Here is an 11,310-nt window from a genome sequence, read left to right as displayed (position 1 = left end):
CTGTTTTCTCATTAATAAAACCAGCATCTTAGTTAAACCTACCACAGCAGAGTTGTGAGGGGGAAATTACGAGTGCCTGAACTAGTAGTAAGTGTTCTGCTCTGTAAAAGGGAGTAGTTATCTGGTTGGGATAAGGGCCCATCGAGTAGCTCAGTTCTCCAAACCTGAAGCCTACCAAACCCACTCTAGAGGGAAGAGAAGCAGGGGGGCTGTGTGCCTTTCCTCCTCCCAATTCCCGGATGCAGCAGGAGCCTGCGCCCCTCGGAGTGGTGCTCTCCAGTTGCCCAAAGAGCCCGCCAGGGACCCGCCTAAATTGGGGCGGGGAGGGCTGCGGGAAGTTAGACGCGCAGGGAACAGGAGACGCCGAGCCCCGGCCCCAGAAGCTCGGTGGTGAAACTTTCTGACGCTTTCTATTTAAAGTCGCGGGGCTCGCCCGCCCCCGGGAGGGAACCCGAGCCGCCCCGCCAGGACAGGGCAGGGCCGGGCCGGGCCGGAGGCGCCGTCAGAGGGAGAACACCAGGCGCTGCGCGGGCGGTCCCGGCTCCAGCTCCGGCCCGGGAGAGGCGCGATGGCTAGCAGCGAGAGCAGCCACGCCGCGGACAGCGCCCTGGGCTCCGACGCGGACGAGGAGGTGACCCGGGAGCTGGACACTGAGGAGGAGTCGGGGGGCGAGGAGGACGAGACGGCCGCGGAGTCGGAGTCGGAGCCGGAGCCGGACGCCAGGTAGCGTGGGCCCCTCGCTCCGGGCCCGCAGCCAGACGCGCGCCGCTCGGGCCGGGAGGGCGGCAGCGAGGCTGGGCGGGTGCTGCGCGGGGGAAACGCCGCACCCTTCCTTTCCCTCTTTTTAAGCGCTGGGGTTCATTTCCCTCGAGCTAAGCAGTTTCTCTCTGGGGGCGCTGCCTTGGGAAGAACTTGAAGGTGAAGGTGCTTGCTGTCAGCTGGAGTGACAGGCCCGGCTGGAGCAGCAAAATTCATCCCTCCCCATCCCCCTTTCCGCCCTCATTACCACCCCCTGCCCCCAGCCGGCTCCTTGTGACTTGCTGCTGCTCTTGTTTATTCCTGGGGATTTACTTCGGGTTCTGCCGAACTGCAGACTTGCGCAGAAATGCCTACATTTGGCCCAAAGCCTAGGAACAATCTTGAAAGCCTGAGCTAGAGGAGAAGAGGGTATGGGGTGGGGTGGAGGCCGAGAAGCCGCTCTGGAAACTTCAAAGGACTGAAAGTCTCCTGGATGCCCAGCACTGACCTAGGTTGCTAGAAGAGGACTTAATTTTGGTACAAACGCCCATACATTCTTTGGAAAAAAGAAGCATGAATTTCAGTCGCCCCTGTTATTAAAATTCTGCTTTTTTTTTTTTTTTTGGTCTCAAACATTTATCAACATTACATGTGAATACAATTAGGTAATAACTATACACAAATGTGGGTCCCCCTGCCTCCCTTCTTTCTTGTAGGCCCTAAAATGAGAACAGCAGGAGTCATCTCTGGATTTGGATTTGTTTTTACCTTTCCTTGTTCTCTCTGAGTATGGGGATGGGGGTAGGGTGTTTGTTTTTAGTTTTAGGTTTTTTGTTTGTTTTTCGGTTTGTTAGTCAGTTGTGTCCCTTCCTAAATCTATTAATATCAGTAGAAAGGCTTTGTAGGTGACAGATGGTTGTGCAGCACTGCTGAGCGCCCATCTTACCCAAAGTTAAAAGTGCCGCCCAACCAAAGACAGCAGAGCTGAAGCTGAAACAGCCCACAGAGGGGCATTGATTAGGGTGAACTGTCAGTCAGATAAGAAGTCTGGAATATCGGTCACATATTTACCAAGTGGGGAGCAGGCACAGTCCCTGCCCTCAAAGACTTTATGGAAGAAGTTAGGAAGCAATATGGGGACCATGAGACAATGTGCCGAATACATCAGAGGGGAGGGAAGGACAGACCATGGTACCGTGGAAGGTCAGAAGAGTGTGTAGATCTGCGGCTACCTTCAAAAGTAGTGGGCATGACTTAGGCCCTGGAGAATGGGCAAGAATTGCAGAAAGGAGACGCAGAAGAGAAGGCACCTGTGGGAGATGGAACAGGAGTAGGGACCTGTGATTACTGGGCAGTACTGAGAAGGGGAAGTCTGTCAATCCAGCCTTTTCCCTTAATGGCATCCAGGATCCTCATATCCTTTTGCCCAAGCAAAATTTGCACCCCTGCCGCCCAAGAATCTGAAAACTCGTTTACTCTAAAATGTGAGCAGCTGATAGAGATTCAAAATACCACGTTGGGGTTGTGTTGCCCTTTGCCAAAGGTCAAGATCTTCAGATAAAGGCATGATTTATCTGCAGTAAATGTCAGCCTGCTCTGACTACAGATGATAAGGTGGACACCAGGCCAAGCGTCGGAATGTAGAGTGGAGGGAAATATGGGGGAAGAGGTAGATGGTGGTGGTGGAGGCCTTGAAAGCCATCCCATTTAAAAAATTTTAGATTTGATGACATGGGTAACAAGAAATCAGTAAACTTCTGGAGAGGATTTAGGAGAACAGATTGGTGTCATTGAGAAAGGAGACTGACAGGCAGATTGGAAAGTTGTGTTTGGGGAGGGCTCAGAGCAGAGAGGCAGCAGCAGAGAGAAGGAAGGGAGATATGTAGGGATTGCTCCATGGTGGGGCAAGGCGAAGGGAGGTGGCAGCTGTAGGCTCTTTCAGGAGAGAGGTTTCTGTTGGCAGGAACTCCTCTGGGAAGTGGGAGTTCTTGAATGTTTTCTAACCTCAAAGTGTGATCAGAAACCAAACCATTTTGGTGGGCGTGAGTTTACAAATATGGCCTAAAGTTCTTCTTTCTTCTGAGACTAGAGGTGAGAGCTTCGAATATTCTCTAATTTATGGGAAGGAAGAATGATGAGACATTCTTCCTCTCAGATCTTCCATCCAAGTTTTACAGTTAAAAGAGGGCTCACTCCGTGCCAGGCTCAGTTCTCGTTTTAAACCCTCCCAGCAGCGCTGTGAGGTAACCGTCCTGTTATATGTGAGGAAACCGAGGCTTTACGTAATTTACTGAGGGTATAAGGCAAGTAAATGTAAGAACCAAGATGTGAGCCTCTGTCTGTTTACTCCCAGCCACTGCTAGACTTCCACACCTCCCTTCTTTTGGAGGAAAGACCCTTTCTTACTGTAGGGGAAACTTGAATGGCTCCAACTAACTTCTATATGGAAAGATTATTGGAGGAAAGGGAAAGACCTTTTATTCACTATTCTGAATAATGATGGGAGTTTTCCCCTTCTTGAATGGAAAAGTTGTCTCTGTGTTTCCTCAAAGATCAGAACTATTTGCAGAAGTTGAATTACAGACTGATTTTTTTTTTAATTGAGAGGCATGAAAGTAACATGAAAGTAACTGAATGGAAATAGCTTAAGTAATAATAACAGAATGATTGATGATGGCATCTCTTTTGGTATTATTAAGCCATTATTAAAATGTTATTTATGAAGATTTCTAACAGTATGGGAAGTGCATATATTGAATTTGAAAAAAGTTCATTTTATAATTTAGAATGATCTCACTATAAAATAAAGTGTGTATTGGAAAAAGGCTTAAAAGGTTAATAAAGCTTAGCATAATAAAGGTTATAGTAACTTTTATTAACCTTAAGGTTAAAAAAAGGTTAATAGTCATTGTCTCTGAGTGATGGGATAATGGTCGACTAAACTTTTTTCTTTAACTATATTTTTTGGTTTTTCTGTAATGAACAGACAGTGTACTTTATTATCAGAAAAAAACTTCACTTTTAAAAACTCAAAAGATACAAAGCATCATCTGGTTGTGCATCTTTTCTTTGTTCTTCCAGCAATAATATATAGAATTATCTATAGCCACCTTTCTGAATCAAGGAAAAAAATCACCTTTAATTGTAAAGTGCAGGGAAGCTCACCATTATACATGCCAGTATTTGTATTAGATTAGAGAACTACCCTTCTGATACATCATTCAGTGATATGAATATCATTGGCAGGAAGAGTCCTGAGTGGCAAGCCTGTTTGCCATTCCATCATGGGCAAATCTCCCATCCTCTCTGAGCTCCATATTTCTCATCTCTAAATTGGGATAATTTTACAGATTTATAAAAAGGGATAATTAGTGATAATTTCTAATTCATAGGTTGTCACAGGATTAAATAAACTATGTGAACATGTGTAAGAGTGCTTGGCCTTTAGTAGGTTACCGGTAAGTTTTAATTTCTTTACATCCCTTCAGATGACTCATTACTAGCAGCCAAGCTACCTTCTGCCCACCATTCATCAATGAGGGGAGAGTGATGTCTCCATTTTCAGTATGAGAAATGGTCCTATTCCACTTTGGCTCTCCTGTGTTCCTTCATTCACTAAACATTCATGGAATGCCTACTAATTGCCAAGGACCGTGCTGGGGATACAAACATTACTAAGACTCCATTACTGTCCTCAAGATAGTCACATTCTAGGTGGAGAAACAGAAAAATGTAATTATGTCATTAACTGTTATAAGAGATATAAGGAAGAAAAGGTCTGTATGAAACACCTCAAAGTAGGCAGGAAGTCCTGAGGTCTATCCTGCCTGGAAGGATGGGGGAAGACTTCATCCAGGGCCTTTGGAGCAGGGTCTTCAATCATAATGAAGTGCCCAGAGGGCTCATTGTTTGTGGATATAAGAAAAAGATTTTCATATTGCTAAAACTTCGTACAAAAGTTGTATGTAAAAAGCATCTCTATAAAGCCTGCAGGATTTGAGAGCTGGGAGAGGCTATAGAAACATCTTTTCCCAACCAATCCTTTTACAGATTCAGCAGCTGAGTTTCAGGGAACGTTTGTTCAAAGTCACACAACTTTTTAGCGGTAGAATTAGGTCTAGATCCCAGTGTCTGGACTCCAATCTATGTTCATTTGTTTATTCATTCAACAACTACTTATTGAACTCTTACTATGTGTCAGGCACTTTCTAGGCACAAAGGATACAGCAGTGAACAAAATGAACCAAGTCCCTGCCCTCCTGGGAGTGGCTTTCCAGGTTGGGGAGACAAATAAGCAAATATGTAGTATGTCAGGTGGCAGTCAGTGATATGAGGACAAGTACAGCATATAAGGGTTATACTGTTTTGGATCAGGTGGTGAAGAAAGCCTCTGTGATGAGGTGACATTTGAGCAGAGACTGAAGGAATGAGTATTCTAGGCAAAGAGGAGAGCTGGTGCAAGGGCGCTGAGGCAGGACTGTGTGTGGCTTATTTGAGGAACACAAGAGCAGAGTAAATAAGGGGAGAGTGATGGGAAATGAGTCTAAGAGGTGGTTGGGTTGCAAATCATGTAGGACTTTGCAGGCCATGATAAGGGCTTCTGATTGTATTCAGAGTAAAATAGGAAGTTGGGTTCTGCCTACCATACCACTCAGGGTTAAAAAAAGAAAAGAAAACCACGGTGATTGCATTATCCCATTAAATAGTAAGCGCCTATACTCTCGTATACTCATTGAACACCTGTTGGGTGCCCAACACTGTACTAAATGTTTCAAGCTTATGGTCTCCTGTATGGAGGAAGTTACGTAGATAGACATCCATGATTTTTGTATTTTTCTGACTGTAGTCCGACGAAGCCTGACTCTTTTGGTCTTTCCCACAGATCACTTGGAAAATTTTCAGAATTTTTGTTTTGGATCTTTTCTGTTGGTCAATTTTAATTTCTCTGTTTAAGCGCAGAGGTTTTTGCTACAACAGTGCCCAAATCTTAAAAATCATGTTCATTTGCAGCTTTGCCAGTGCCTGTATAAAAAAGGTCTGCCTAAGCTGATAGAATTAAACTTATTAGTGACATTTACGTTTAATCATTGTAAGAAAGAAACCTATTGGAAGGTGAGGGGAGTTTGTAAATGGTTTTTTGTTATCAGTATGGAGCAGTCTGTTGCCATATGTCTATTTATATGATGTCTCTCACTTCTGTGCTTACCTAGGTGTTTTGACAAGGGTGTTATTTGAGACAGCCCTCTTTTGAGGTCAGTGGAAAAAGCTGAGATGGGAGGGGTGACTACTTAGGATGCCAGAGACTGAGGAGAGAAGATAAAGCAGAGGCTCTTGGAGCCAGGAATTGAAGAGCTATTTAAGTGTTGGCTGCATGGGTATTACATGCCCTTGGTGAGACTTTGACTCCGTATAGGGGACTACAGCAAGAGTTGGATTTTTTTTCTTTAAAACAGCAAACCGACCAAAATGTGGGACATTTTAACTGATAGAATTTTGCCAAAAAAAAAAAAAAAAGTGTCTTATATTCCCTGGATATTCTGAACCTAGGCTCAGTGAAAGCCTTGACTCAATTCGGACAAAGTAACCAAATTCCCCTTCCTTCCTACCAAAAGAGAGAATCAGGTATAAGAGACTGGATGTGGTTTGTACCTGAAATAGTAATCTTTGATGTAGCCCAGTATTATCCAATATTTCTATTGGATAATAAAATAATTACAATGTGAACCACATATATAATTGATAATTTTCTAACAGCTACATGAAAAAGTAAAAAGAAACAGGTGAAATTAATTTTAATAATATGTTTATTTAACTCAATATCCAAAGTATTATCATTTCAACATATGATCAATATAAAAACTATTAATGGGATATTTTACATTTTTGTGTGCAAAGTCTTTGAAATTTGATGTGTGTTTTACATTTACAGTACGTCTCAATTCTTCTTCCCCACCCCCAGGCTACATTTCAAATGCTCAGTAGCCACATGTGGCTAGTGGCTACCATATTGGACAATACAGGCCTGATAATACCTAGAAATCCATTAACTTCACTGAAATGCAGAGAACTGTTCCACTGATAATGAGTTCTATATGCTTGGCCCTATGCAAGGCACCAGAGACATAAGGGTGGTTGGATGGCACAGTTCCTTCTTAAGGAGCTCACAGCCTGGTGAGGGGAAGCAGTTAACTCCAACATAATGTCATAGCACTACACTGAGGATATTAACAAGGGAACAGAGAAAAGAAGTATATTCTTCTTAAAATGAAATTTAGAAAGATTTTGCAGAGGTGATACTCCAGCTGGGCAGAAAGATATTCCAGACACAATATGTGATTAGATATTCTTTAGTTCCTGGTTCCAGCTCTTGTGCTAATTACTGCTCTGTTTGAGCTTTCTTTTTCTCATCCAGAATCACTCAGAATTTCCAGGACTGCGAATATTTGTTGAATTAATAAGTGAATGGCATGAATAAATGAGTGAATGAATGAGCAGGTGAATATCAAGTCATCCAAATTCCCTTGAGAAGCAAATTTAGTTGGGATGCTGAACCTGTTAGATTAGGTAGAATTTCATTAGTTGCTGACCATTCATTTTCCAGGGATTGACAATAGCCAGGGACTCTGGAAACACAATAGCTTGGAGGGGACAGTGATAAGTACTGAGGGATTGTTCAATTAGGATGTCTGTGGTTATCATTCCCACCTTCTGTGACTCATTGGGAAGCCTCCCCTAGACTGACCCTTGAGCTGGATCATAGATGGACAGATAAGAATAGGCTTTGCATTTTGCCCAGAGAAAAGTCCTCTATTAAGGCAACCGGAGTGTATTCAGTTCCAAAACTCTACATCCTAGTCTGATAAAGTCCAAGATATGTGGGAGGGTTAATTGATGCTACCAAACTCTAAATGCCCAAAGCCCTCTCATGGAGCCATTACTATGCTTTCTTAGTTTGGGTACACTTCTCTTAAAAAAAAAATCCACAGCTAAACAGAAATTTTCCTCACAAATTTCCTCTTATTGGCTGAGTTCACTAGGGCACTTAAAATTGTTGACTTGTAAATAAAATGAATTTCCTCCTGTTATGACTTCATTAAATTAACATTTATTAAGTGGAACATAGGGTGCCGGATGGTGAGCATGAGGAGCAATTCAACAACAAAAGACCACAAGAGAAATTGAACTAGAGAAGTTTACTACTCACAAGTCCTGGAGGAAATGCACAGCGTACCTCAAGGGGCCATACAGGGAGGTCAAGGCAGAGTGAGTACAGGCAAAGGGAGAGACAAAACCTGGCACACATGCCTTTATTAGGGTCTATGTGTGGAATTCTTGGGGGTTCTTGGGCTAAGGCTGGATCAGTCAATTCAAACCAAAATGCATGGGGCTTTGGTAAATTTCACAGGGGTCTTATCTAAGGGGCGCACAGGGGAAGACGATGGAAGGTGAGGGAGACTATTGATCACAAAAACTGTTGGGGAAGTCATATCAGGAGCTTACTATGAGGACTGTCTCCGGGACATGTTCTTACATGAGGAGGCTGGTGTCAGTTTAAGGCCCCTGCAGGCCACTTGGTCCAACAAAATGAATGCCAGAGCAGCAATGCCACCATGTTACTTAGCTAAATTCGAGACACCTCCAATTTCAGAAATGTACCTACTGAAAGAAAAGAGGCTCATTCATTCAACAGATATTTGATGAGGGCCTACTGTGTGCGAAACAAAGTAAATTAAATCTAGAATGAGTGAAGAAAACAGAGTTCCTAATCTTTAGAGTTTAGTCTCTGGAGAGGGCAGGCATTAAACAAATAATCTCACAAGTAATTAGTTGAAGCAAATGCATTGGTAAAATGAATTGGGCCTGGGGAGCAGATGCAGGGTTCTGCTAGGATCCCGGTCCTTCAAGTCCCAGTCTCTGAGGCCTCCTTGCTCCTTCCTCTGGGAGTTTTCTGTTGGTCTCCTTGTCATCTTGCTAGCAACTAATCTATCTGCCTACAACAGGAGGTTTCACTGCCCTGTGGTCCACATATTGCTGGAAGGCCTGGCTGCTGATGACATTTATCCTAGACAGGACTTTAGCATCATCTCCCTGACCTGTTTATGCTTCTGATGAGTGAACAGAGACCCAGAGAAGGAAGGGAAACCGACATCAACTCAGGGAATAGCTAGTCTATTCCAAGCATGGTCACTTGTTAGTTTGGTCTATTTTCACAATAGCTCTATGATATATGCATTGTTTTCATTCCCATTTTATGGAAGAGAAAATGGAGACTTAGCAATCTTGAGTAGTTTACCTAATGTCAGATGGCTAGTAAGTATGCTAGGATTCTAACCCTAGTCTAATGGCATAGCCAATCCTGGAACACTCATGAGTTCAGTGCTCATCACCAGCTCTAACACACATCTGGTATTTATTAGCCAATTTCTTTCTTTTTCTGAGCATAAATTTGCTTTTAAAAAACAATTATTTTGATTTACTTCTGATTTTAAAAGCAAAACATAAAAGCCCCAGACAATCTATGTAGTAGCTGATCGTGACCAGCACCTCAGCTATATTAAGTTTCCTAATGTGTAATAGGGAGAGTAGGTCTTATGTTTAAAAATAGATGTTAGGAAAAAAAAAAAAGATGTTAGGCAATCCTGTGTGCTTGAGTTTTAATAAGGTCAAACATAGCAACACCAAAATAACTTCTCTGCATGCTCTATGGGATCATATGATAAATGTTCAATAGGTATTTACTTATAATATCTATAAAATTCAGATCCTCTGTTTAAAAGACAAAATTTGTATGATTTAGCATGGTATACTCTGAAGTTTTCATATCTAGTATTTTTTTTTTTTTTAAGAGAGAATGAAGAGAAGAGAGTGAGACAACAGTCTGTCTCTTCTTAGAGTTTTTGGAATGTCCAAGAAGGACAGTTTTGGAATGTCCAGTAAAGTCTCTCTTCATCTAGCGCCATTTTGGGCATAAACCAGATTACAATGCAAAAAACACTTGATAGGATTGAAAAGACCTGGGTTATCATCCTGGCTCTGCCATTTACCAACTGTGTGACTTGGGGCAAGATAGCCTCTTTGCATCTTTACCATGGCTTCCAAGGCCCTACCTGACCTCATTACTTCTCAGCTCATCTCATACCCTTCCTCTACTACATTCCAGCCACACTGGCTTTTTTCTGAACCTCCTGTGTGCTGTGCTAAGCCTGTCCCTGAATCCAGGTCTTCGCTCTTGCTGTTTTCTCTCCCTGGAACACTTTTTCCTTAAATCCACCCTTCACGTTTCGGTGGAAATGCCACCTTCTTAAAGAGGCTTTCTGCAACCATCCTGCCTGATGGGCTTTCTTCACATCTTTCACTATCGCATTGTTCACTGTTGCACATTCCTCTTCATGGCACCTGTCACTGTCTGAAATGGTATCTTTTTGTGTGTTTATTGTTTATTGCCACCACTAGAGTGGAAGCTGCATGAGGGCGGGGGCCTTGCTTCTCTGCTGCATCTCCAGCAGCTAGAACACAGTGTCAGGCACACAGAAGGTGCTTAAGAAATGGTTAAGTGCATAAGTGGTTGGATTGCAACACAAAATGTTTCATTCTAGGATCTCAGGTTTCCTTCTCTCAGATCAATACCACTCTTCAACACCTTGTTCTTAGGAGCCAAAGCAAGGACAGGGAGAATGAGAACTGAGAGTGGTCTTCGAATTTGGAAAATGCAAGTCAACAGAGAGAGATTAATGACATTGAAATGTAAATGCCTTTGAGAAGGTTAATAGCTTAAACCTATCAGCATCTGTTTTAGGTTGGATTCCCTTTGGAACAGATACCTTCAAATATAGGATCTATGAGACTCTCCTGGGAGAAGAGGGGACCTGGAAGGGGAAATGAGTGCTTAGAAGAGTAGTGAGAGGGCACTAAGGGCAGACTGGCATTATAGCTGCACCCCTATCTATGCTGCACAGAGGAGGGAGCTAAGGATATTACCTAGGAAACTGCAGAAAACAACTTTCTCCAAACCCTTGGCTTCAGATCACTAACAGCCCTGGGAGGCAGTGACATTCTTATCAAAAGAGGCATGGGGGTGGGGAGAAAGCATACACAAAGTTAACAGTGTTGATATCTGAACTAAAATTGCCTGGTAACCGAATGTGTAGTTCAATTGGCCTGAAACCGCACAACTTACACTGGGACTTGAACTCACAGGCCGGGACTCAAACCCAGCCAAAACTCAGATTGGGACTTGAACCCACAGTCTTTTATTTATTTATTTTTTTGGCTGCATTGGGTCTTCATTGCTGTGCTCGGGCTTTCTCTAGTTGCGGTGAGCAGGGACTACTCTTCGTTGTGGTGCATGGGCTTCTCATTGTGGTGGCTTCTCTTGTTGCGGAGCACGGGCTCTAGGCACGTGGGCTTCAGTAGTTGCGGCACGTGGGCTTCAGTAGTGGTGGCTTGTGGTCTCCAGAGCGCAGGCTCAGTAGTTGAGGCGCACAGGCTTAGTTGCTCTGCGGCATGTGGGATCTTCCCAGACCAGGGGTCGAACCTGTGTCCCCTGCATTGGCAGGCAGATTCTTAACCACT

The 11,310-nt window shown here is 43.5% G+C and overlaps 1 protein-coding gene across 2 annotated transcripts in view; it reads left to right on the top strand.

Annotated features, from left to right (window-relative positions):
* The first annotated feature begins 402 nt into the window (after window positions 1-402).
* The window catches only part of CMYA5 (cardiomyopathy associated 5), a 103,474-nt gene continuing 92,566 nt past the window's right edge, over window positions 403-11,310 (top strand). For both annotated transcript variants that reach the window (XR_004349436.1, XM_032629137.1), the window contains exon 1: window positions 403-723. Coding sequence is in view for 1 of the 2 variants with exons in the window: in XM_032629137.1 (XP_032485028.1) it covers window positions 569-723 (155 nt within the window). In the remaining variant the exon portion in view is untranslated. The remainder of the gene's footprint in view (window positions 724-11,310) is intronic.

The sequence above is a fragment of the Phocoena sinus genome, chromosome 3, assembly GCF_008692025.1.
Source record: "Phocoena sinus isolate mPhoSin1 chromosome 3, mPhoSin1.pri, whole genome shotgun sequence".
Lineage (NCBI taxonomy): Eukaryota > Metazoa > Chordata > Mammalia > Artiodactyla > Phocoenidae > Phocoena > Phocoena sinus.
This window is presented reverse-complemented; position numbering and strand designations above follow the sequence as displayed.